General features: G+C 40.2%; 1 protein-coding gene across 1 annotated transcript; it reads right to left on the bottom strand.

The window, feature by feature from the left end:
• Positions 1 to 784: 784 nt before the first annotated feature.
• ASNS (asparagine synthetase (glutamine-hydrolyzing)) lies at positions 785 to 18,556 on the bottom strand. The gene is made up of 12 exons (XM_063411796.1): positions 18,146 to 18,556; positions 16,268 to 16,550; positions 12,740 to 12,977; positions 11,085 to 11,270; positions 10,676 to 10,777; positions 8,516 to 8,643; positions 7,657 to 7,783; positions 6,250 to 6,356; positions 5,812 to 5,912; positions 3,936 to 4,017; positions 3,529 to 3,684; positions 785 to 2,264 (listed from the first exon to the last, which is right to left on the bottom strand). Exons 2-12 carry the CDS (start codon positions 16,514 to 16,516, stop codon positions 2,055 to 2,057), a joined length of 1,686 nt encoding a protein of 561 aa, XP_063267866.1. The 5' UTR covers positions 16,517 to 16,550; positions 18,146 to 18,556; the 3' UTR covers positions 785 to 2,054.
• Between the last annotated feature and the right edge of the window lie 7,166 nt (positions 18,557 to 25,722).

Raw genomic sequence — 25,722 nt, 5'->3', positions numbered from 1 at the left:
TATCCAAAAGAAAAAGAGTAAGAAAAAGAGGCCACCACAGCAGGAAGCTAGAGTAAAACTAGACAAGACAATATTGCATCCTGTGACAAACTACAAACATGGCTGCAGCTAGCAAATGATCCAGAGTAGCTGGATGTTTTTGTCTTTTCTTTTTTGTCTTTTTTTGCCTCAATTTTTATTTTAAAGGGGAAAAAATAAGAGAAAACATAGCATCACAGAAACCAAAAGGACTGTAGAATTCCTCACATGGAGAAGGAATTAACAGATTAATACTCAAAAGACCTTTGACAAGGCAGCGAGCACTGTATTCTTCCTGTGCACATTAGTAAAAAAGCTAAAATATCTCAATCATCAGTCTAGAATATTGCCCTGACATATAAAACTCCATTGTACTATGAATTTTTTAAAAATCAGCTGGATTTCCTTGAATGCTGCAATGTTGCAGCAGAAAGTACATTTGAGCAGTGATCTCAAAATATGTTTAGCCTATTTTCACTTTAGGCAAATATTGTTTTCTTATCACAGAGTTGGAAGTTTACAGTGAGTAGTAAATCTTACCTGTACATATCAGTACCCAACCATGTACTCTACACTCCTCTCAACTCAAACTATTCTTAACTGTTTCAAAGAAATCCAAAGACAAGCACGTGGCCCTTAAGTAAGGAAGGCTGCAGGAACATATTACACACAGCTCACAAGTGCTGTGGTGCCACCAAAAGGTTTCAGTAGTTTCTGGGATAGACTCAAATGCAGGATTAGGGTGGAGCAACAAACAGACAACCAGTCATTTTGTGAAGGTTTTAAATCAGAACAGCATATATTTTCTCTTCTAAATAAAAAATGGCTTTGGTTTCCTAGTCAAGAGGGACAATAAAGATTTTTTTTCATACAGAGCATGATGCTAATCAAGTCAATCTGCAGCATATGTGTTTCTTGATCACCCTTATACTTCAGCTGCCTTCACAAAAGTAATCCCCATGACTAAGTAGTTAATAAAAAGTTATCTTGGGTAAAATTTCAAGTGTTTTTTCATTAGAGTATTAGAAGTTCTTGTGATTTCTGAAGCAGTTTTTTCCAAGCAAGGCATCTGATCCCATTGTTGTCAGTGATGCTTTGTCCAAGTACAGCCTATGGTTCACAGATTTGGTTCATCCACACAGTTGGCCACATCAGTTCAGCAGCAACACAGTTGACTTTTTCATCATAGAGGTGGGAAAACTCTCACAATAAATGAAGAATTTCTTAAAATACTTACTCATGCAATTTCCATCAGATTAATACACATCACCCAGTTAACACTCTATTTTTTTCAAGAACAATAAATACATTTATAACAACTGAAGTCCTTGAATTAGAAACAAAGACATAACTTGGCTTCTCTTATCTATTCTGCTCTTTGATAACAGTCACAATATCTTTCGACTGATGGTATATTTACAGAACAGCCAAATGGTGGCCTCACAGTAAGAAATGAGATTGTCATTAATTTAATTAACACCCAGCACCACCTCAATAAACTCTAGAAAGCATCACTGCATAGCTACTAATATCTAAATATTTTTGAACGCTAGACTAAGGTTTTCAGGAGTGTGTAGAAGGACATTCAGAATAGAATAATATCGATACTATCCAAGTCCCTCAGTCAGGAACACAAATCACCAGATAGCTAAGTCCAATTCCCCTTTGCTCAGAGGGTCAGCAGCAGTTTGCATCCCTCAGAATGATTCAAGTCTTCAAAACAGAGCTGATATTAAAATATATTAATTGACTTCAAGGAAAATTAATACAATCAAGGTTACTTAAGGAACAGAGCTGTCAAATAAAGTAGTCTCTTGTCCAGAAAGTATTTTCCCCATGAATTACAAAGTTTTGGTACAGCAGCATGAATTTATAATAGTACACTAACAACAGAAAGCTTTCATTTCCAATAGCATTGTCAAAGTACATCTTAAAGACGATTTAAGCTTTAGGTTTGCATAATTTGTTTGGTTTTCTTAAAGCAGAGTGCACACAAAACACTTGCAGCACTTCTATTTGGGGATTATTTGAACAGTCTATTCTTGGGTAGCTGACTTGTAATGTTTCAGTGTGCGTGCAGAAGGATCAGTAGCTTTAACCCATCTTGGCATCCAGTAGTGGGGCAGCCAGCTGCTCCGCCCTGAGTAGTGCTTTTCGAAGATCTGGCGGTAGTAATAACTCTCTTTTGTTTTAGGAGGATTGAAAGGATATTTCTCTGCTGCCTTCTCCAGTAAAAGGTCATCAACCTACAGACATAAGCAAAACTCAAGTTAAGCTGCAATATATCTTCAACTTTTTAAGGATTCCCCAACCACTAAATGTGCACAGTTTTGAAAAAAAAGTTTATTCTAGAGGCACAGGTTTGACTTTGTTACAGGCTTATTTGATCTTTATGAATATGTAAATGTATTTCCAGTACTGCTGGTATTTCTCTGCATGACATGTGAAGCCCATTTCTCTGGGTCACAACCACCTTTGTTTGTAAGGTCACAGGCACTTCTTCCCTACCCTTCCTTTGCTGTGAAACAAGTGGCTTCCTAGGTTGTTTCTGTAGCTTGAGGAAGAGTTGGCTGTTACAATCAACACCAATAACCATGCTCTTAGCAACAGAAGACCTGGGATGCAGAGGCAAAGACACCTGCAGTTGCTAACGTGGCTGAGAAAGGAAGGATAAATAGTTGCACCAGTTGAGGCAACTTCAATGAGCAGTTTCTGCTGCCACCATGCTCTTTATGTTTTCATGTCTGTGAAACAGATTTGCTGCTCCTACAGAAGTACAGGCTCAGAACAGGCAGCAGAACACTGTTGCCTGACCCAACTACTTTCTGGCCTGAGGAAATAAAAAAGAAAATGGAGAAGAAGGAGTTGGTGGTAAGACAGACAAGCTCCCATCCACAGGCTTGAGTGCATGTATCGCCATGTAACAGAGCTCTGGTACAAATAAGGTGTTCCTCCTTCCTCACCATGATTAAACTACCTCTGCAGTCCAGAGAGGATTATCCTTTGTACAGAGTCAAAATGCTGTAAGTCTTCACTGGTTAACAATGCAAGCAGAGGCTTTAAAAAGCAAAAAGGCTTAGCTAGGGATGGCTTTGCAAAACGAATGACGCAAACAAGAAAGTACATTATAAAGTCATTATGTTGTTACTCAGCTGCAGAGTAAGTTCATGCAAGTGCCTTCAGCTGAAGCAGCTGCTTTGCCTGTAACCCAGAAATTGTGTTTGTTGATACACAATCTAATTTGCAATCCAGACACTTAAATGATGTTCATTTCCTTATACATTCATTTCTGGCAGGGTCTAGCATTTCTTTGTAACTAAAATCACAAATGCCTTTAACCAACTCAGATATCTAGAAGAATATTGATTAAAGTTTATCTTACTCCTCCACAAGGAAGCTCAGGTTAACTGTTACATCCAGATTTATTCTCTCAACTAAGCATGTGAGCTGCCTCCCACTGGCAACCATATCTAATACACCTAAGTGAGAAAGGAAAAATTCATCTTCTACCTGTTGATCAATATAGTCCTGAAGAATGGAAAACCAGGATTTCTTTACTGATGCTATACCATCACTGAAAGCTTCTTTGGGTCTCCAGAGAATTTCTTTGGGAAGTAAATTGGAATCTTCAAAGGACAATCTTAAAAGGTATTTTTCAATTCCATTCTGTTTGCAGAACAAAAGACAATGTCATGAGTCTCAGGAACTGCAGTGCAAAGATCTGGATTTCAACACTTCTTTCAGAAGTTTTGGTCAGAAAAGGGTCCCCAGTAGCCCAACAATTTAGTAAGATATTTAAGAGCATGCTTGACTCTGGGTGGAGGACTTAACCATCCAATTCAGCAATCTGGTCATGTTAGAACACATATCAGTGAATTTGTAAACTTACATTTGGATCCAACCCTAGTTTTACGTACCTTTGGGATTCGCAGTTCTGCTGGCAGAGATAAATAATAAGAAGTAAACCGATGATCCAAAAATGGGACTCTCAGTTCAAGGCTAAGCAGAGGGAATAAATAGAAAAGATACTGAATTAATCCAGCAAGTCATCTACTTAAAAATTCCACAGCAGCTAAGCTTTCCCTGTCTTTCACATAAACACCGAGTTTTCTGCTTTTACTTGGAAGAAATTTCACTTGCATATTTACAACTACCTGAATTAAATTCACCAATTTGTAAAGTTAGGTGTATGGCCTACACAGATTAAAGACTATGATGTTTTATGATGCAATATGCTGGGGAGTTTATAGTGCCCTGAATTTACCGACTACAGTCCTACAGGATCTGCAACAACCATCGCAATATGTGCACAAAAGCACATTTTAAAAAAACCCTCTTCCTCTCAGAGAACTACCAAGTAGCTCACTAGGATTTGCATCAGCATTTGTAAACATATCATAGAACCAAGCAAGGACTTCTGCTGTCATTTCTGAAATCCACGTTTGTTTGTGTCCCCAAGAAACAACAAAAGAGAGACACACAGCATTCACACAAGTTCTTTCCTATACCACCAGTGGATATGCATACAAAGCCTTCCTGCTTTTGTATATCACAGCTTCTAAAGACAGAGAAGGCAACAAATAAAATGACAGTAACTGCATCTTCAGCAGAAAGAATTCCCCTTGGTGTGTCTGCTCAAGAGCCATTATGCTGTCCAGCTTCAAAAGTGAAAGGAGATATTATACTGCATCCCAGTAATTTCATTTTCTCTTTAGTTTCTACTCTGATAAAAAGCTTCAGCTACTTCTGAAGGTAATACAGCTTATAAAAAATAAAAAATGAACCCAATACTGAGTATTCACTAATCAAATACTGAGGCCTCAGTTTCTCCATACACTAACAAGATTTGCACTGCAAGTCTTTCCTTACACTTGTTCCTAACTGAGAATGGTAGTTTCATCTTTTCCTCTCCACTCTTAGTTCTTTTCTCCCTTTTTCCATAAATCTGAACTCCTTAAATTCTGTTCTATTTTGTTAATATGAGGGTTCTTCCTAACAGTGCTGTGCAGAGTCCAAAGAAAAACAAAAGCGGCCAGTATGTGATATTAAACAGCCTTGAAAGTGTGGTGAAAATTTTCAGCACAAAACAAATTATGAGGCAAATGGCAGGTCTCCTGCACTAGTAATGAGAAACAAGAAAATTGTAAAAGCTGAGCAAGTCATTTTGTGGCAGGATCAATACACAACAAAAGCTTCCCAACAGATAAGTTGCTTGCTTTGCCAAAAGTATCATTTTTTTATTACCGATAAGAAAAAATCTTTCCAACATTATTCTTGGTTTAACTAATGTATTTCTTTTAGTAAAATGCTTCTGTTTGGTAGAACAATACTATTTTTTACAGCACTCAACTTGGAGATTCTTTCAGGTATCAGTTACACAGTTATCCTAATATCTCTTTATTACAGTCAGCTACTTAATGCACATACCTTTTTCAGTGTGTTGTTTTAGTTCTGATGATCATCAGATTCAAGAGTTCTCTTTGTCTAAACCTCCAAAGACCCCAAAGTCAAAGACAAGTTTGCCTTCCCTCCTTAACTCTGAATATTTTTATTTCTAATTCACTGCTTCTGTAAAGACCCGTACAGTCCTAGACAAAAAAATATTTCCATTGGCAATACAGCAGGCCCTATAGTCACAGATCAGATTAAATTTGGCACTGTGCCTTACTGTTGCTCAAATGGCTTCAGGCTACAACTTCATGTTGTTATACAAATCCTCAGCAGTCTTTTCCTGCCTCATCTCCTTTTGCTTTTAAATTATGAGTGCTCAGCATCCAAGGGAATACATTTTACCCATGTGCTGCAGTAGTTCTGTCTGCACGAAGTACATCAAACAGGTAGAGCTCCTTCAGAAGCCTCTCACTCTCCTCTGCAGCTTCCTCAGGAGATGGTGCCTGAAAACAAACACAGCATGGAGCACAGAGGTGGAACACGGCTGCACTGAGGGAACCATTGCTGGCTGTCCTGCACAGGAACTGTAGTGATCACCAAGCCATCTCAAAACCAGCAAAAATTACATACAAGAAATAACAGTCTCAGGAACTGCTGAGGATGAACAAAGCTATTTTTCAGGTGATTAAATCCCTTGGATTTTATGCCACCCCAGAAGAAAAACTCAACAAATATACAGTTATGAAAATTCTCAAATATCACACCTTAAAATATCAGAGATGCTCTGTTGGAAGGCAGAACAAGCAGCTCAAGGGCATTCTGTATAGTGAATATATTTACCTTATGAAAATATATATATCCTTGTGTTAGCTCATCTGATCCTTCTCCTGAAAAAATGACCACACTGTCTGTTTTCTTCCGAATATATTTGGAGACAAGATACATACCTTAAAAAAAAAGTATAAAGTTATTAAAGTACATCTACATTCATGATGCTATATACGCTAGTGGTTTAAAATTTAGCATTTTAGAAATTTGTCTCCCACACTACTTCCTTCTGCAGCAAAAACTGATATAAAGTAGCATCTTATTGTTACTCAAAGCCACCAACAGCCACACTAAGTTGGTGCTGCAAATACATCTAAACTGTGGATTTACACTTGGCCTTCATAATATCAGAAAGATGTGTCTACTTGTGACCCTGGGAACACTGCAGGATTCCCATGGGGACACAGAGAGGAGTTATTCTGATTCAATTTGAAATCTAGTGCCTGATTAATTCCAACACAGTGCTGAAGAAATCTTCTAGTCTTGGGGAAAAGCAAAGTTGCTGTTTAAATCTCCACCACTCTGAGTTGAACTGGATGAAGACTTTTTTCAACTTTTTTTTTGTAAAGAATTATTTATAAAACAGAATTATACCTTCCACTCAATGCATCTTTCTGAATGGGAAGCTTTTATAAGGAAAGTATTACAAATCTAAAGAAAAAGATCTGTTTCATTATTATACTAAGCAGCAAATGACAAAGAAAAAATGACAGAAAAAGGTTTTAGTAAAATGGCTTTAATTTTTTAAGAAATGCATTCATTATTTCACATTGCTAAATCCCATCTTCATTAATTCCTCCCAGAGAGTTCAGTTTTGAAAACTGTGTTGCCTATTTGGCTTCATAACTCTTTTACAACAACACAAGATTAACTGGGTAAAAAGCTATAGCTTGCATTACACAAATGATCCCATTGGATTAGGGGTTTTCCCTCTTACCAGGCTGGCAGTGCTTTGTTAGAAGCTGCTGCTGATTCCCTTCACTTCTCAGAATCAAGAGTACGTTATAAGAGAAGGCAATAATAAATACTTCACATTAGTATCAAAGCTATGAAAGGAAAGGGTAACTGTGATTTGCTGTCCTAATATTCAGTACCTCAGAAAACCTGTGAATTTCCCCCTTCTTTCAAGGTTCATACTTACTAGAGCCAAAAACTTAGACCTGCAGATCTAACATTTCTTCTTCATGTAACTATTGCTTTTCAACTCAAAGCTTCAAGAACAGTTCTTGACAGTTTTGACTTGTAAATAACTGCTTTTGCCTCAGTGTGGTATCACAGATAAGTCTGGGTAACAGAACTCTGGAGTCCCAGTCCCCAGATTCTGTGACAGCTAAGGGGATCTAGTAGATGACCATGTAAGTTTGCATAAAGTTTTATTTGGGTGATATAAACCAAAGATTACCATTAAAAAAATCTTACCAATAGAAGCTCTTATAGTTGTTATATCGTAGGTTTCCAGTGAGAAGATAACCTCCTCTATTGCCTGAATCCCCTCTTCAGTATTAAGTATTACTTCATGATGTTCACTGCCTATATGTGCTGCCACCTGTTTGCAGAAGGTCAAAATAATGCATCACCTTTCAACTAAAACATTTTAGAAACACATATTGTGTTTAAAGCAAACACATTCAGTGAAAGAACCAGCTCTGCTTTGCTGCGATGAAAATTATGACATTAGGCCAAGAAGCCTTTGACTTGCAGTGGTATGTGCACCAGAGAGAACAGTCTCCTTAATTACAGTGTTCAATCATGAATGCAACAGACCATCCAGCTGCTTGTCTAAAATGTTAACAGAATCCTTAGAGGGTCTCAATATTCCAGATATCTTGCCTTAAGAGAAAAAGCAGCACAAAAGTCATGAAAGCCTGGGCAGTACCCCAGATGGTACAAAACTGTTAATTCAGCAAACTGGTAATTACAATACTCAACTTATATAAAAATGCCTTAGTATAGCAACCATAACATGGACACCTACCCTAAAACCCAGAGGCAGAACTGAGACAAGTCCAAAGTGCTATCCTTTTGACAACAATGCAAGGGGACTCTGTCATGAAAATCTTCCAAATACAAGAGAGAATAGGTAAGGTTCCAGCTGCCTCTTTTGTAAGATTAAGCAGCAAGTGTTATACTAAATGATTTACTGCAAACTGATTTACATGATAGCAACAAATGAGTTTTCAGTGTTACTATTAATGCCATACCATGAAGTTAGCACCATTAATATACACTGTTTAGCACTCAGTAGCTCAGAACAAACTGAAAGCAATGCTTAAGATACCTTTCTGGCAGCAAGTAAGTCAGGACTGTTTTCCATTCCAATTGCAAAGGTTTGTAATGGATAATTGATGTTGATTTCTTTCATCAGTTTCAGAAGAACAGCTGCAACCAAGCTGGAATCTAAGCCCCCTGCCAACAAAGCAAATTATCTGATTAAGTGTTTGAATGATGTTTTGCTTCCCTCTTAAAGAATCTAGGTACTGGAATCCTATGAATGGGCTTCAATTCTAAGCTGTGTGAATACAAGGTACTTCTCATACAAGAGCACATTTACCTCTGCTTAATAAAAGAATCAGGCAACTTTATTAGAACATCTTCAGTAACAGTTATTAGTACTTTTGGTGTCAGAAGCACCAGTGGAACTCCTTATTTAAGATAAAAAGAAAGTATACTGAACACATTATACCAATAGAGACTATGTCCCTTCTCAACTCTGGGGATTTATTCTCCATTTTAAAATCACTTTCTATCTTCCTTTTACCTATACATTTGGCAGTCAACTGATAGGACTATGGATTTTTTTTTGTTTGCTGTAAGTAAAAGAACAGAATTAAGTAAAAGAACAGAATGTTTAGTGTAAGGATTCTACTCTTCTTCAGTAATTCTTTTTTTTCCTCCTCGTCTTTCTAAAGGAGAGTGAAAGGATTTGAACAGTTTGGAGAACAAGCAGAAAATAAAATAAAGAGATGCATAAGCTGCCTAAATGTACTCCAAGGATCCACCTTCTTATTATCATGAGCTAGTTCTGCTAATCCTTGGCTAGTTCTACTTGCTGCTGTCCTACAAAGTGCTAAGCAAAACACAGTACTGTTTGCCCACATCTGCCTGCAGTTCTGACAAGCTTGAGGCACATCCCTCTTCTCTTTGCTTCCTATAGTCTGTATATGTTTTCTCAGCTAAGTGCATTAGCATCAATTCCCACCCTGATCCCCTTGGTGGACATGCTGTCATGTAGAAAAAAATATTTCCTGCTGAAATTACATGCAAATTCTGAGAAAAGGAGAGCACAGAAAACAGAGTGCTCAGAATGGGGAAATCAGGAAAATAAAAGCCCAGGTTTACATTGTGACATTGAAGAATTCCCTCTGTGATTACAAAAAAAAGCAATTCTCTGTGATGTTCCAAGCATACCCAAAATTGTGAAGCACTGAGATACTCTTGTACTATTTATACCAGCACAGGCACTTAGTTTTGCTGCTTCCTGCATGTGCATCTGAGGAGCTGCTGACTGCCTTCTAAGCTGATATTTGAAATTTGAGGGGGGGAGGTGTTAACTGAATTGTTTTACCAAAATTGAGGTCTTCCAACTCAATGTATCTTCCTGTTTAATTTACCTTCTTCCTACTTTTTATGATTGCATAGTGAAGAATGGTCCAGCAGCATGTCCTGGTCAGTTCTCTCTCACTCAGATGCACATTTCATAGGGTTCATGACAAATGAGTGTAATTACTGTTGCTCAGTGAATGCACAAAAAGCATTCCAGAACTCTAACCACGAGTACCAAGTGCCACACAAACACAGGAAACAAGGTGTCAGACTCAAGGTTACAGAGCCTTACCTCTGTAAAGTACCTCTGTAACACTGAACCATCAGATCACAACAGTGATCAGCTAAGTCAGTGAACAACTTCCTATACCACAAGCTATTACCTTATCTGCAAAAGAGTGTAGCAAATTATTTTGGTCCAGATGTTCTCCTGTAATATGGTAAATTAAGGAAGTTCAGGATGGAGACTAAAGCAAAGGTGGCAAGTAAGAATACTCCTGCTTCTGAAACATGCCAAGGCTTTCTTCTAGGTTCAATCTGCACAAAGTCAATGTAATAATTACATTTTCTTTTTAGACCAACCTAAGCATAAATCTCATGTATTTAAGAATACATTGAGTAATTTTCAATAGGAATACAATATTTTTTGTCTTATTTAAAATGCTCAGTGTCTCAATAAGCAAAGTAAACTTTAAAAGCACAAGACTTTCAAGATACTTGTAAACTGGAAAACTTTATTCCAAACTAAGAAGTTCCCTGTTGCCTGTTCTAAAAAGCATCTGAAGATTCAGATCACTCCAGGTACATTGCAGCAGAACAGCCTATTCTTTCCTTTAACTAGAGGATGGGCAAAAGAGTTAGAAGGTACAGAATCACTTTGGTTCTTGCTACTTACCTGACAGAAGACAACCAATCCTTCTGTGAGCCATCAAACGTTTTCTCACAGCATTTTCAAAGAGAATACGGATGTTGCTTTTCACCGTTTCAAGGTCAAAACCTGCTCAGAAAAAAGAAAAAAGCAAAAAATGTCCAAAAAGTGTTACTTAGACTTTGCTGGATGATGCTAATTACCAAACAAAGATACTTGTCTGAATCTCCTTTGATAACAAGGACACTCAAGTCCATCTTTGTACAAGACTGCCTACAAAAACAACTTTAAAGTCCCTACATTTTAAAAGTTCTTACTAGTTGTTTTGTTTTTCTTAAATGGTACTTTTTAAACCAATCAGTGCAAATTTTACATTCAAAGATTATAATTTTTCACTTTTAAATCAGGGTAAGTAGCAAAATCTTCACTGTACTACCTGAAGGCAGAGCTTCCACTGTATCACATGCAGCATGGAGTGGTTCATCTTTACAGCTATGAAATTTTACTAATTCCACTGATGCAACTTTGCCAGAGGGCTTTAAGTCCAACACTTCATAATGACCCGGAAGAAACGGTTCCACTTTAGAACATAAGGATGTTGAATGCTTTAAGTTGATCAGTCCTACACATAAAATGGGAAAAAAGAAAAATGTCAGAGTTTTTGTCTTTAAATGGTTAAGTTATACCTCACTCAGCAGCCTCTCTACTAAAACTATATACAAATATTCTCCGGACCCTAAATCTGGTATTAAAAAAAAGATCCTTTTGAGTCACCATCAGTCCTGGCTAGAGCATGATTCTGCTTCTGGCAGGATGTACACATACATCTGAGCCATTTCAAGCTGAGGCAGATAGCAGAGAAAGCCAACCAGCAACTTTTACTAATTGGCAAGTAGCAATTTATCCCTGTGAACCCTAGAAAGAGCACTTTTCTAACTGACTACATTATGGCCAGGTCAAAGTTTAACATGCTTGGGAGAATCTGAATGACAATTATTAATTAAATTTGTGTTTAAAATTAAGTTTAGTCAAGCTAACAAGGGGTTCGCAATAAAACAACATCACTGTAGTGATTGCTTAATTGACATATATTGGGTGATTTCAAAACTCATCAGTGCTAGACTGATCTACTCCATTGCTATTGAATGCCAGGTATAAAACTTGTAGCTAAACCTCATTTCCATTCCCCATGTGAAAGAGGGTGTTTTGCACCTGCTGGTCATCTGGGTGCTCCTTGAGGACATCCTCAAAAGGGACACTGAACTGCTGTTAGAGAGGGACTAGTAATTCACTGTGATTGTTATAGGACACAGACTCCAAAACATTCACTTCCCTTCTTCTTTCACAAGCAACAGAAATGGTGCAGCTCTTAGTATTACTACACAGTACTATTAGAAGAGTCCACCTACACTGGTCTGATAACAGAATAGATATACAATAAATGGGAGAGAAATAATCATAAAAGTCAATTTTAGCCAAAGTGCCTTTTAGGCAGTAAACTCCCTTTTGACACTGTTTGTATTTGTTTATGGTTGCACCAAGACTAGAGATAATTACTTTAAAAGAGAGAGCAGTGATGTGCTTTCCTTCATCTCAAAGAAAAAAAAATCATCATCAAATAAAGTATGTGATTCTGAGAAATTACCCAATGCTGCAGTATATTTCAGTAGGGTTTCAAAATTCCTGGCTTTTCCAGATTAGCAGTTCTTTGGTATAATTACCTAGTTTGCTACATAACACCAAGACCAAAGTCTAACATAATTTATTGTAACATAAGTCCAGTCTAAGTCAATAGACTATATTTAACTTTGGCCTAACATAAAATATCTTGAGTTCAATACTGCTAAGGCTCCAGCACACAAAGAAATTCTAGTTAAATAAGCAAGTTATTTTAGAGATATTAAGGACAATAAAATGTCTTGGATATTTTTAGTTTAATGATGTGTAGTTTTTATATTACTAAATATAGGTGATTTATTACTGAATTTACAGTTCATTTTCTCTTCACACTAAGAAGAAAGCCCAACAACACAGTTAGTCTCCAACAGAAATACCTAAGATTATTTAGGCACTAAACACAACTAGCTTTACCTTTTGCCTCAGAACAGACACCCAAAAATCCATCATCAGTCAGCACCTTAAACAGTGGTCTGACTCCATAGGTATCTCTTGCCAGAAACACCTTCCTGTTTGCAGTGTCCAGAAGGATGAAAGCAAATACACCATCTAGCATGGATGCTGTTTGTTCTATTCCCCCTCTGTTGTACAGATGAAGGATAACCTCACCATCCACTAATGTTTGAAAGTCAAATCCAAACTGCTTCTGCAGCTAAGAAAAAGATACAAAGAAAAACATAAATAAGCATTTGCAAACATCAGCTGCTTAGTAACTGTTTCATAAGAATAATCTTGTATGTAAAATCACAGCTTAAAAGTTATATAAATATTTCTGCCAAAGAAGGAAATTATACTTTTGTGTTCAGAGTTTTACTGGGTTTATGTGGCCAGGCTTTGGTAGCAGAGGGACTACAAGGGTGGCTTCTGTGAGAAGCTGCCACGACATTTCCCCATGTCTGGCAGAGCCAAAGTCAGGTGGTTCCAGGACAGACTTGTCCTAGGCCAAGGCCGAGGCAATATTTAAGAATAAAGAAAAGTTATTGTGTGGATGTAATTGCAGCCAGAGAAGAGTGGGGTGAGACTACATGAGAGGAACAGCCCTGCAGACAGCAAGGAGAGGGAAGGGCAGGAGGTGCTCCGGGTGCCAGAGCTGAGATTCCCCTGCAGTCCATGGTGCAGCCCATGGTGAGGCAGCCGTGTCCCACAGCCCATGGAGGATCAGGGGCATGCAGAGATCCACCTGCAGCCCATGGAGGAGCTCCACGTCGGAGCAGGTGGATGCCTGAGAAACAAACCCATGGGAGAGCCACGCTGGAGCAGCTCCTGGCAGGGACCTGCACACCCGTGCAGAGAGGAGCCCACGCTGGAGCAGCTCCTGGCAGGGACCTGCACACCCGTGCAGAAAGGAGCCCACGCTGGAGCAGCTCCTGGCAGGGACCTGCAGAGCCGTGCAGAGAGGAGCCCACGCTGGAGCAGCTCCTGGCAGGGACCTGCAGAGCCGTGCAGAGAGGAGCCCACGCTGGAGCAGGCTCCTGGGGGGATATGTGATCCTGTGGGGGACCCATCCTGGAGCAGACTGTGCCTGAAGGAAAGCAGGAAGAGTGACCCACACTGGAGCAGTCTGTGGAGAACTGCTGCTGTGGGACAGCAGAAGTTTGTGGAGTTTGTCTCCCATGGAAGGGACCCTACACTGGAGCAGAGGAAGAAATCTCCTTCAGCAATGGCAGGAACATCCTGTGACAAACTGACCATAACCCCCATTTTCTGTTTCCCTGCTGAGGAGAAGGTAGAGCTCAGGAAGGAGGAAGGGGTAGAGGAAAGGTTTCTTCTTTCAAGGCTTATTTTACTTCTCATTACCCCTCTCTGATTTTGCTGGTAATAAATTAAATTAAATTTAATTTCCCCAAGTTGTCTGTTTGACCCATGACAGTATTTGGTGAGTGATCTCTCCCAGTCCTTATCTCAGCTCATCAAATTTTAGTTGTGTTTTCTCTCCCCTGTCCACTTGTTGGAGGAAAGCTTTGGTGGGTGCCTGGCATCCAGCCAGGAGCAACCCACTACAAAAATTTTACCCAGGATCATCTCTTAGGCAATGAGACTGCCAATGCAGTCATAAGCAATTCATGTTAAGGCAAGTTTTCAGGGATCCACTTCTATCTGAGGATGTGAAACTGCAAACCCATGACCTTGGTCTTCAAAAGCATTAGCCAGCCACTGTCTAGAAAAAACTACCAAACAACTCAAACCACAGACATGTGCAACATCTCTCCAAGTAAAGTACTTGGGAAATCATCTTTGGTTTACTTAGCAATCACTGCAATTCCTCCGCTTTTTCTATGCAGAGAATTTCGTTTTGCCTAATCTTCCTCCATTCCTCAAACTAGCCTTTTCACTCTGTCTGTGCATATAAAATGGAGGAGAAAGAAATTAGCTGTCAGACTTAAGTCAGACCAAATATCCTTCATGTTCTTCTGGTGCTAGTCTTAAAAGTCCTTTCAATACATACAAAACAGAGGGAAAAGAGGGTTTCACTAAAACTCTAACAAGCGAAGAAACTCCACAAAACCAATGCTTTAATATTTAAGTTCTTTGGTTTTAATTGTTACTTATGGGGCAGTCTTAGATCAAATTGAGTGAATGTTAAAATAAGTAAGTCATTACCCTGAGGAAGGCACCTGTTTCACCAGTGATCCTTTCTTAGGTAGGTTTCAGCCACAAGCTTCAAAGAAAAATCTCATTATAAAGAAAGAGGGTACATAATGTATGACAACAACCAAACAAATTCCTGTAGATGGCAATGCAAGTGTTGCACAATTACGGTCCCCTTAGGACTGTGTGTAGCATTATTGAGAGTAATTCTCACTGCTTTCAACAGCAGAAAAACCACAGTACAAAACATTCCAAGTAATACAGACTGTTGGTACAATACATTTCACATGTACTGAAGGACAGCCAGATAACTTGAGGACTGGAAAAAAAAATTAAATGTCCTGCCTATTCAGTCAAATTCCCAATGATGTTACTGTTGTCACTGATGTGGCTGACAGCAACCTGACTTGACTTTAAAAATGTGACCTTAGAAATGCTGTAACATGAGTATTAGAAATGCTGTAATATCTCAGATTATTCATATGTTTCTGATGCTAGTACATTTAGTATGCGATACATTTTACACATTTATTCAGCATGATTCAGAATCAGACACAGTTCTAAGCTGCTTTATACATCAAATTTGGATGATCTGGATCATCTTGCCAATAACAGGCAGCACAGACATCTCAGCACAGGGACTGAGGAACACTGACAGCGTTCAGCATCAGCATCAGGGACATTTAGAAACTTTAGGAATTAAATGGAGTTGCTGCTTGTAGTGCACCTAAGAGACTTAGGTGGCTCTCAAAAACCCCAGAAGAAACCTGACTTCTGCTGCAGGCACCTAAGGACTTCTGTAGCATACTGGAAACATCTCCCTAAGGCTTACTGCTTTTATATAAATATGTAAGCATGCATACTGTGCATCACTATTGCTTAAGTGACATATCCCATCTAGATTGAGATGCAATAATAAAAATGCAATACCCAACAACCTGGGAGAATGACAAACCAAAACAATTGAAGAGCAAGACAGTGTAAAAGCATTTGTATTATGAAGACAGAAGAAGGGGAAAAAGGCTTGGAATTCTTCTCCCCAAGAGATAATGAAGAATGCATCTTAACTTTCAACTGAACAAACCTGAAGATGCAAATGTTTATTGCTCTTCTTGTCAATTAAAAAGTGATTTTTCAATATTAAAGATTAGGTATGTTGCTAAATAAGCTACCAGATTCACAGTTCATTGAGATAATTTACTTCCTTTTAAATACTAGTTCTTTGCTAACTTTCACTTTTTTTCTGATATTCTAGCTCAACACATTTTAAAGATGTTCTGAATATCCACTAGTCTTGAAATAAAAAAATAAGTAATTTTTTTAAAACTGCCTTATCATGTATACAACACTCACCTGTTTGAAATTGTAGATTTCTCCGTTGTAACACAGCCACAGGTATGGGAATTTCTTTATCCGGATAGGCTGCATGCCGTACAACTGATCAACCACTGCCAGGCGGTGGAACCCAAAACAGCAGTTGGTGAAGCCATTGACATTCTCAAAGCGAAATGCATCAGGACCTCTGTGTGCTATCTTCATGGCACTCAGACACTGCACAGAAAGGCACTCATCGCTCCCAAACAGGGCCCAGATACCACACATCGTGAGGCTCCTGTTCCACCTGCACGAGGAGAACCTGTCTGACAGAGACACCAACACTGTGAGCAGGAGCTGACACTTGGCACTGGGTCTGGCTGGGAGGGAGTTCATCCTGCCCTCAGCAGCCCTCCCGGGGCTGTGTTTTGTGCTGGCATCACAGCAGTGTTTTGGCTACTGCTGACCAGTGTTCACATAGCATCAACGCAAGCCAACATTTCCTCCTACTCAGAAGGCTGGGAGCAGACAAGATCTTGGAAGGCAACTGACAGGACAGCCGACCAAAACTATCCAAAACTGACCAAAAACTATTCCATATCTCATGTCTGGCCAGATATAGGAAGGAGGATAAAGGCAGAGCAACTACTATGTGTGCTGAAGCCCTGCTTCTCAGGAAGTGGTTGGACATTGCTTGCTGATGGGGATGAGAGAATAAAATCTGTTTTTTCCTTTTGCTTGCACATGATCTTCACTTTTGCTTAAAAGTAAACTGCCTTTATCTCACCCATAGGGTTTATAATTTTTAATCATATTTTATTGCCCCTCACTCCATCCTGTTAAAGTGATTGTGCCTTGGTGAGCACCTGACATCCAGCCAAGGTCAATCCACCACACATCTAAAAACCACAGATAACAGACACAGGCTGTTAATGACTAAACTGTCAAGAGGCCTGATAAAAAGAACAGCAGACTTTACTAACATGAAGTAAAACCCGGCTTGCTCAAAGTATGATAAGCAGATTTTAGCCAGCAAAGAATTAGGTTTAAATTTTACCTTTAGATATAGCGAGGCTATGATTGTTTGTTTGTTTGTTTGTTTTCAATATATATAGAGCACAAATAGAACAAATCATTACTGGTCACAGAGTATATGTTGAAGTAACATCATCTGGGCAGAAACATTAAACATCCTATGAGTTTGTCGCCTTTACATTCAAAGGGGGTTTATAACAAAGAGGGAGGCTCCTTAGCGAGACCTGTAGGACAGCACAAGGGGGAAGTGTTTGGAAGCCAAGGGGCACAGGTTCAGAGCGGAGTTGCCGGCAGCAGCGTGGCAGGCGCAGATGGCCGAGGCGCGGAGGGAGCGCCGCTGTTGCAGGGCCGTGCTCGCCCCAGCAGCTGCTCTGGAGACACACACAGGCCTGGCAGCTCTCGCAACCCCAACCCAACAGCGCGGGTGCGCCGACGCTGGGGACCTCCAGATCAAGTGATGTCGCTGGAGACATCAGCCCAGCGCCTTAGGGCCTTAGGGTTAAGGTTCAGAGAGCCACAAATCCTGCAGCTGCGGGGACACCGGCGATGCCAAAGGCGCGCCAAGGGGAGCACGGCGCTGCAACAACACTGCCCCCGCTCCAGCATCTGTCCCATCTGGACATAGCATGGCGCTGCCGACCTCAGCCCCAGCACATGGAGCTGGGCTTTCCCACCATCTGGAGCGTCCTCATGGTAACCCGCGGTCCTTGGGCAGCCGGGACAGGTTCCCTCCGCGCTCACCCGCTCCCCTCGGGCCCTCCCACACGGCCGCCCCTTCCTCCGGCGGCTTCCGCACATCCCGCGGCCGCCGCTCCCCCGGCCCCCGGCCCCCGGCCCCCGGCCCCCGGCCCCCGGCCCCCGGCCCCCGGCCCGCTGCCTTACCCGGTGCTGCCGCCGGAGAGCCGCCGGAGAGCCGCCGTCCGCGCCGCGCCGGGGGATGGAGGAGGAGGCGGCCCCGCCGGGGGATGGAGGAGGCGGCCCCGCCGGCTGCGGCTCCGCCCTCGCCGCCGGCTGCTGTTGAAACACGCCGCGAAGTTTCATCATGCGCCTCCCCGTGCCGCCCTGCCCGCCGCCGGGGCGAGGGGAGTAGGGCCTGGGCCCGCAGCCGTACCCCTGTCTCCGTCCGCAGCCGGGCCGGGCTGCCCCGGCAGGGCAGCGCTCCCGGGCCGAGCAGCGCCGCTCCCGCACCGCCCCTGTGAGGAAACGCGGGCACCGGCGGGCACCGCTGGGCGCTCCGGCTGTCGCGGGCTCAGGCAGAGATTTGTGGCTATCAGAAATTCAGTCCCTGCGGGTGTGCTCCGAGCCCTGCTTTGCGTGGTGTCCAGGGAAAAGAGCTAAGGCGTTGCCCTAAAGCTGCTTTGTTTGGTTTGAGAGAGGCGAGCGCATGCGAAGCTCACACCTTTGGAAGAATTTGCCGAGGACGCATGATTTTTCTGTGCAAAACTAAGTTCTGAATCATAGACATGAAGGGTAAAACAGGATTTTGATGCTTACCTGAACTTAGGTTATTGGACAGTTATGCGTATTTGAGAGTGCTAAAGTAAATGAAATTCAACTCTGAATATTAGGATGTGAAGTCCTAAATATAAACCCTCATCCTCCATGAGTACTTCAAGAGAGCAATTAATAATTCTCAATGCAGTGTGCTTTCATAGCCAGCTTTAGTGGAGTTACTGTAAAGCTACAGTACTGTGCATAAAGTTCTTCAGGTCGTGCAGTTTGTCAGCAGCAAGTGTGGTCTGTGTGTAGAGTTTTTAAAGGACCTTTAAGAAGCCGTTCAAATGATATTTTTAGGCTTCAGAAAGAAAAATGTGTTGAAGCATCCTGTGCATGAGAAGTAGACTCCAGTGGTGATGAGGAATAGAAGTAGGATGTTTCTGTTCAGCACAGCTTCACCTGAACGCAGGCAGCCTGCAGATGCCGTGTGTGCCCTTCCCAGAGCTGTGCCCTGCTGGGAAGGGCAGGGTGTAAGTGTGTGCACACGGGGGCACTGTCCACAGAAGAGAAATGGTGGTGGTGAGGAACACCTTAGCTCTTGAGGTTTTTTCCAGAGATCTAAATGTCACTCTGCATTTTGGAAAGCTACAACAAATAGTAGACAACCCTTGTACTAGCTTGGGTTTTTGGGGGAGATTGTTTGCTTGTCAGAAGCTTTTGAAAGCATCCTTTCTTTACATCTTTACTTCTTTTCTCCATGCAGAAGAGATTTTTTGATGGGTCTGCTTATGCTCAAATTGTTGTCTGGGCACTTTCATTGATGGTTCCTAACTATTGAAGTCCTGGTTCATAGTCACTAGACCTCATACAGTGCTTTATGATAGTCTCAAACCATTTGGTACAATAAAAATCTTTTAATGGAGAAACTGAGGCAGGGAGACTGAGAAGTGACTTGCAGAAAGTGGCTTGGTAAGGCTTGACAGGCCTTACCAAGGGTAGAGCAAAACCTCTCAAATCCTGATTAAAGCCTGCATCCTTAGGATACACTGGGTAATGTATCCTACCCTGTACTATCACCTCTAAAAACTGGGGATAACTGCTTCATTTAACTGAGTCTTGCATGTTTAATCCCCAATTTTAATGAAGTTGATGGTGTTATATGTGGGACTACTGGCAGAAATACTACACACTATCTGTTTTTAAATATTGGCAATGATAGTGCTTGGTGGTTGTAAAAGAGCAAGAAAAACTGATACATCTGTGGCCTTTTCTCTACTATTGTCAAGTAGCCCAGTGTAGTCTGCTTATATTAAATCTCATTGTTCAATATCCAGTATTTTCTTTCAGCATATCTGCAGATAGCACTAGATGTAATTACACCTCAGTGTCTCACCTATGTTCTTCTCAAGTCACATCTTCCCTCTCAGTTTTCTCATTCCTGCAGACATCATGTATAATAGTTTTTCCAAAGCATTGTCTTCTCCACTCTACTCCTCTAAAGTTGATTTTTCCTTACATTTTTGTTGAAAGAAATGTACGTTGCTTCTAGCTGGGTTGAGAGAACAGGTTTGCATGTAAATATTGGGTGCCATTAGTAGCTAGGAGACTTTCTGCGTTGTGATATGCACCTGAGAATTAATGCTTGGCCACAAGATAAAACCATTTAATAATGGCTGAAAAACCCCGTAAGAAAGTTCCTGATTAATTAATTAGGAAGTGCTTGCATTAGTTTTGTTCCTAATCAGCTGAGATGAAAGGCTAACCTTCAGAGGTTTCTCTAAAGGCAAGAGGTAAATGAGTAAATAAAAGGTCAAAGTTAACAGTTAACCCAAAGCTAACAGGTAAATTAATGTAGAACAAACTGGTGTAGCTTCATGACTCTCACTGAACTGATCATTGTCAGCTCAGCTCTCAGTTGAGCATTGCTCATAAATGAAGTCTGTGTTCCTCATTTTGTCCCATTAAAGATGAGTACCTTAGGTGCATCTGTTGAATGCGGTGCCACCAGCATGCTTGGAAGACTGGAAATATCTGAGTTCTGTGAGATTAATGAAATGTGTTTGGACAGGAGAGAGAACTGAGGGGAAGGGGAGAAGTGGAGGCTGTGATTAACAAAGGCAGATGGTGAAGGTTTTTTGCTTTCACAGCAGTGACTAACAAATCAACAACCTGTGCTACAGGGGGTTTTACAGGGCATAGTCTCCTGAAGATAGCCCTCATGAGAGGGCTTTTTGCATGAGAGAACACATTTCGGCTGGTTTTGTGATAATGGCTCTCCCAGCTCTCTAGTGCCATCCTTTGCTCTCACTGGAGCTGTGCAAGAAAACAAGATCTGAAGTGGAAAATAATGACAAGGCTCTGATAGAGAAAGACTTTCCCTTTTCTGCCAGCACCTAATGCACATTCTCTGGAGTTTCTCCGGCAAGAATTCAATGCCCTTTGCTGATGATGAAAGTTGTCACAAGTGGATTCATGGACCAGGGCAGGACTGTAAAACACTAGCAGTTCTATTTGTGTGTCTCGGCACAGCCTTACACCAGCCCTTAGCACAGAAATTACCAGAGGAGAGGCATTCTGCAGCCTGCCAGGCCACCTACTTAGTCATGGACTGTTTAAAACACTTCATCACCAACAATTGGAAGAATAATAAAGATAACACTGAAATGATTTCTGGTTTTAAAAAATTGATTTTGGCTGTGGGAAGGAGAAGTATGTATCTTGTCTGCACTTTCCCGACTCCCTTTGCAACCAGTATCCATTTTTAGCTTGGACCAACTGCCCTTGATCTGGCCTTGAGAACATCCCAAATTGTAATAGCAAGGCTTGTTTTTTCCTTCTCCTAACTTGTGTAGTAACAGAGGTGTGGGAATAGGCAATTCCAAGTCTCCAGATGTCTCAAACCATTCTTTGCTCAGCATTCAGTGACTGAATGTTTTCTAGGGTAGGGGCTTAGCTTGAAAGGAGGTTGCTCCTCCTAATGGAGCTGCACAGAATGATCCGTATGCCATGGTGGCACGGCAGCCCATTATATTGAGAGATCAGTGGTGGGCAGGGCTCAGGGAAAGGTGGAAATCAGTTCCTCCTCCCCAGCCACATGGGTTGACATAAACAGTGTATCTCATACCCGGCTATCTTTTAAGTACAGAGGCTTGTTGGACACATGTGCATCCACCTGGCAATAGTTGTAGTGACAGGTGTTCTGCCAACACATCTGAGATCTGAAATGCATGTTTGTATGTCAAGGATATGCACATGCAGAGAGCAAAGGCCTTTGCCTATATTGAGGCAAAGAGACAGTAACACTATTTGCTCCTAAAGTCTGAATGCTTGCACTCAAAATCTCTTGCAGAATCACACTTTAATTCCTGAGGAGGGAAAAAAATGAAAAGAGAAACTGTCAAATTCAAAAGCTGTTTGAAGATCCATAGCTTGAAGTAAGGTAGGGTCCCATTATATTATTGTATTCCCATTGTATTATTTAGTCTGGCTTTTACCTGGAGGAACAATACCACATTCCAGCAAGCTTGCAGCTTTTAAATAACTTATCGACCTAACAGGGCTCTTTGTTCCTATAATTTTGCATTTATTTATTTTTCTTTCTTTTCTTGTCTGTTCCTTTCCTTTTGAAGGCATTTAAAGGACATACAGTCTACTTGTCTCTCCTCCAGACAAAATCTTTTTCTCGTAGTATAAAAAGTAGCTGTCTCTCCCACTGGGAGTTCCTATTGCTATAGTCTCTCTTATTTAATCCTTTTTCTTTTCTTCCTGCTTAATTATGTTAAGCTTCAAAACAAATAAGACTTGCTCTGACCTCGGACTTAGAGGTCACGGCACTGCTGAGCGTTGAAAGAATATCTTCTCTAGAGCCTGGGCATTCAGGACTTCAGTAGAGTATCAGGAAGGCATGGCTTGCAGCAGCAGTAGCAAGGGAGAACACAAAATAAGGTGATTTGTTATTGCCTGCACAAAAGACTAAGCATTTTTCACCACCACTGCATCTTTTTTTAACGTCCCAGCCCTTCCATCATGCCCAATGTTTCTTAGCACAGACAAGAAAGGGTTGTTGTAAGAGCTGTTGGCTGTACAGTGCACATGGCAGGCACGGCATATGGCACACCAATGGCTCTATTGTCCAGGCCAGGAGCACAGAGGAATGAAACATTGCTGACTTCAACTCAATAGTGGGCTTGGCTAATGAGAAACGACTCAGTGTCATTTATTCTCTTCCTGGGGAGGGGGAGACAGGAACAAACCACAAAACCAAAGCATTGTATACATACATATATATATATATATTTATTTATATAAATATATATATGCTTTTTTAACCACTTTCAGAATAAGAAAGAAAAATTAGCTGTCTGATATTGACTCTGCAACACAAACCAGCTTAATCCTCTAGAGTTCTTAGAACCATAATGGTAGAACTAATTTAAATTCTGCTTCTTTTTCATATAGTAGTAAAGATTAGGTGTCAGCTGAATTAGCATTTAAACTAACTCTTGTAGTCAATACAGCAAGATTAACTGCAAATTACAATCTTCAGTTCACTTTTCCATTGTAATTTGACCATTGTGAAATTTTGCCCTGTTCAATAGATGTTTTCTTTAATATAAACAAGATTTCTTTTCACCTAGAATACAGCTAAATTCAGTTGTAAGAGAGATGGTTAGTTGTTATAAAACTGTAACAGCTAAATTCATTACTTGAACATATATAATTGTGTTTAAAAATACACTGATTTTTTTTTCAGCTGTAATAAGTGGGCATAATTTTATTAAAAAGCTATGTTGACACCCTCCATTCTGCTGCTTTAGTCTTTTAAAGAGTATTTAATGTTGTGATTTGTTTCTGGAAGACAAAAAACAAGGACTCAGTAAAATGTGCTAAAAAGGCACGATTATGTTCTCCTAAGTACAATTAACAATAAAGGAAGAATGATAACAGTTATTGGACACTGCATGAGATTTTTTTTTAAGAAAGTTAGATGGTCTTTGATTTATAAAAGATTGAGAAACTATTCTAAAGCTATGACTGTAGGAGCTCTCTCTCATCACTAGGTCGAGCTATTACCTCAAAATGGGAAGCTATTGCCATGCTTGTACTGTTGTTACCAGAAACAGAGATGTAGAACAAATACAACAAAGGTCTGCAGAGGAATCATTGGACTGACTAATGTAACCTATGCAGTGTGGAAAATAAACTACCACATACACTAAGTAAATTACTTTTGTAAAAGAAAAAAATTTAATAATGAAAGCAATTCCCCCCCATTTTCTCACAGAAGCACACACTAAAATAGAGTTCACAGTATGTCTTACTAATTGTATTAAATCACCAACACTGAACTCTTCAAAGGTTATATATTTATTATAGCTATTTACTCTCACTTTTTACTAGGAATTGATGCTGAATTCTCTACAGAAATAAACTTCTGTTGTTGTTATTGCTATCATATAAACAGCAAAATCTAGTGTCTCCCAGTTCTCCCCTAGCTAGAAACTAACAACAGTCTTCATAAAAATAGCTTTGTCTTTTTACATATAAAGAGAAGAAAGAGAAGTCTTCCTGATTCAAAACCAAAGAAAATACATTCTAAAGGAACTCAAATGCAGTATCCATTCAAAAGGATTAAAAGAATTAAATAATGAATGACTGCAAAGAAGAGTTAGTTCTGCTGATTCTTACTGAACAATATCTCATCTCTTATTGTGGATGCCAGATAAGAATGTGTTTTCTAGTATTGATGAAAACATTTTTATTAAGCTTTTTTTTTTTCCCAAAGAAAAGAAACCTGAACCAACTAAACTCTTATGTCAATTCTCATAGAAATACAATTACATAAGAATTATACATTATAGCAGTCTTACTTTGAATCTTGTTTTAGTTGACAGCAACCCTCAGAACCTCTTTGCTTGTGCCAGGTACCAGGTGGGCAAATGAAAGGATCTATCTGCAAGAGTTGGATACTCCTCAATCTGTTTGAAATTTATCTCTTATTACAGTTTTTTATTATCAGAGAATGTATTATTTTATTTCTGTTGCAGGATTTGACAGATAAAATATCTGCACTTATCCTGGCTCAATTTTAAGTTGTGTGCATATGTAAAATAAATGGAAAAACACTTATCTATACAGAAATATATCAGCAACAAGAATACAGAGAGACTCACATTTTTCTTAAGTGCTTAAAGGTTTACGAGATAAAATAAATCAGGGCCAGAAAATAAAGTAGGGGAGGCTAATTATTAACAGGCTCATTGGTGTGACTTATGTCCCTGCCAGGTAGTATTTCCTTGAGAAAGCCTCTGGGCAAGGTAATGAAGGAACACTTGCCAAGAGTTATTTCTAAAGACTGGTATGGACAGGCTGAGGTTTGGGTCCATCCAGGGGAGTCCCAGCAGACTTCCTAACCAGTCCGTGCTCCCTTACACCTGGCCTGCCCACCATGTTCCACAGCACTGAAAATGAGTGTTGTTTTTCTAGTTTCATGATATAAAAATCATTCTGATGGGCTACAACACAGCTTTCAATTTACTTTGAACTGAAAAATTGTGAAGTATCTCTGTCAATGAATGGTCCCTGGTGCTGTTTCACCTATAGAAACACAGCTGTAGCCCAGAGTGTTTTAAAGTGGGCTTTGGGGCAGGTCTGTAAGCAGGATAGAAACATTGTGACAAGTGCTTTTCTTGCAGAGTCTCCAGAATGAGAGCACATTACATTTTGTCTGGTATTTCCAGTGAAAATACAAAGATACTTAATATTTTTTATTTTAATAATGAATAAATTTCCTTTACTTCAAACTTTTTAGAAATGTTCTTTTGAATTTCGCATTTTTATCAAGATCCAGTGATTAATTCCTTATTCTGCCACTTGAAATGTACAACCTGAGCTTTTGGCACACGCTGAATACTAATCTATGCTGAATAGTAATCTGGAAGTTCACAATGGCTTAGGTCAATTATTTGTTGCAAGGAGATCTGGTTAGCAGGAACAGCAGCGTAGAGACTGTACAATTGTTT

The sequence above is a fragment of the Prinia subflava genome, chromosome 1, assembly GCF_021018805.1.
Source record: "Prinia subflava isolate CZ2003 ecotype Zambia chromosome 1, Cam_Psub_1.2, whole genome shotgun sequence".
Taxonomy (NCBI): domain Eukaryota; kingdom Metazoa; phylum Chordata; class Aves; order Passeriformes; family Cisticolidae; genus Prinia; species Prinia subflava.
This window is presented reverse-complemented; position numbering and strand designations above follow the sequence as displayed.

Coding starts and splice junctions, on each gene's coding strand:
- ASNS (XM_063411796.1), bottom strand. CDS start 16,516: ATGTGTGGTATCTGGGCCCTGTTTGGGAGCGATGAGTGCCTTTCTGTG. Junction 6,357..7,656: donor AACTATAAGAGCTTCTATTG/GTAAGATTTTTT, acceptor TTTTTTTTTAAG/GTATGTATCTTGTCTCCAAA. Junction 5,913..6,249: donor GATATATATATTTTCATAAG/GTAAATATATTC, acceptor GTTTGTTTTCAG/GCACCATCTCCTGAGGAAGC.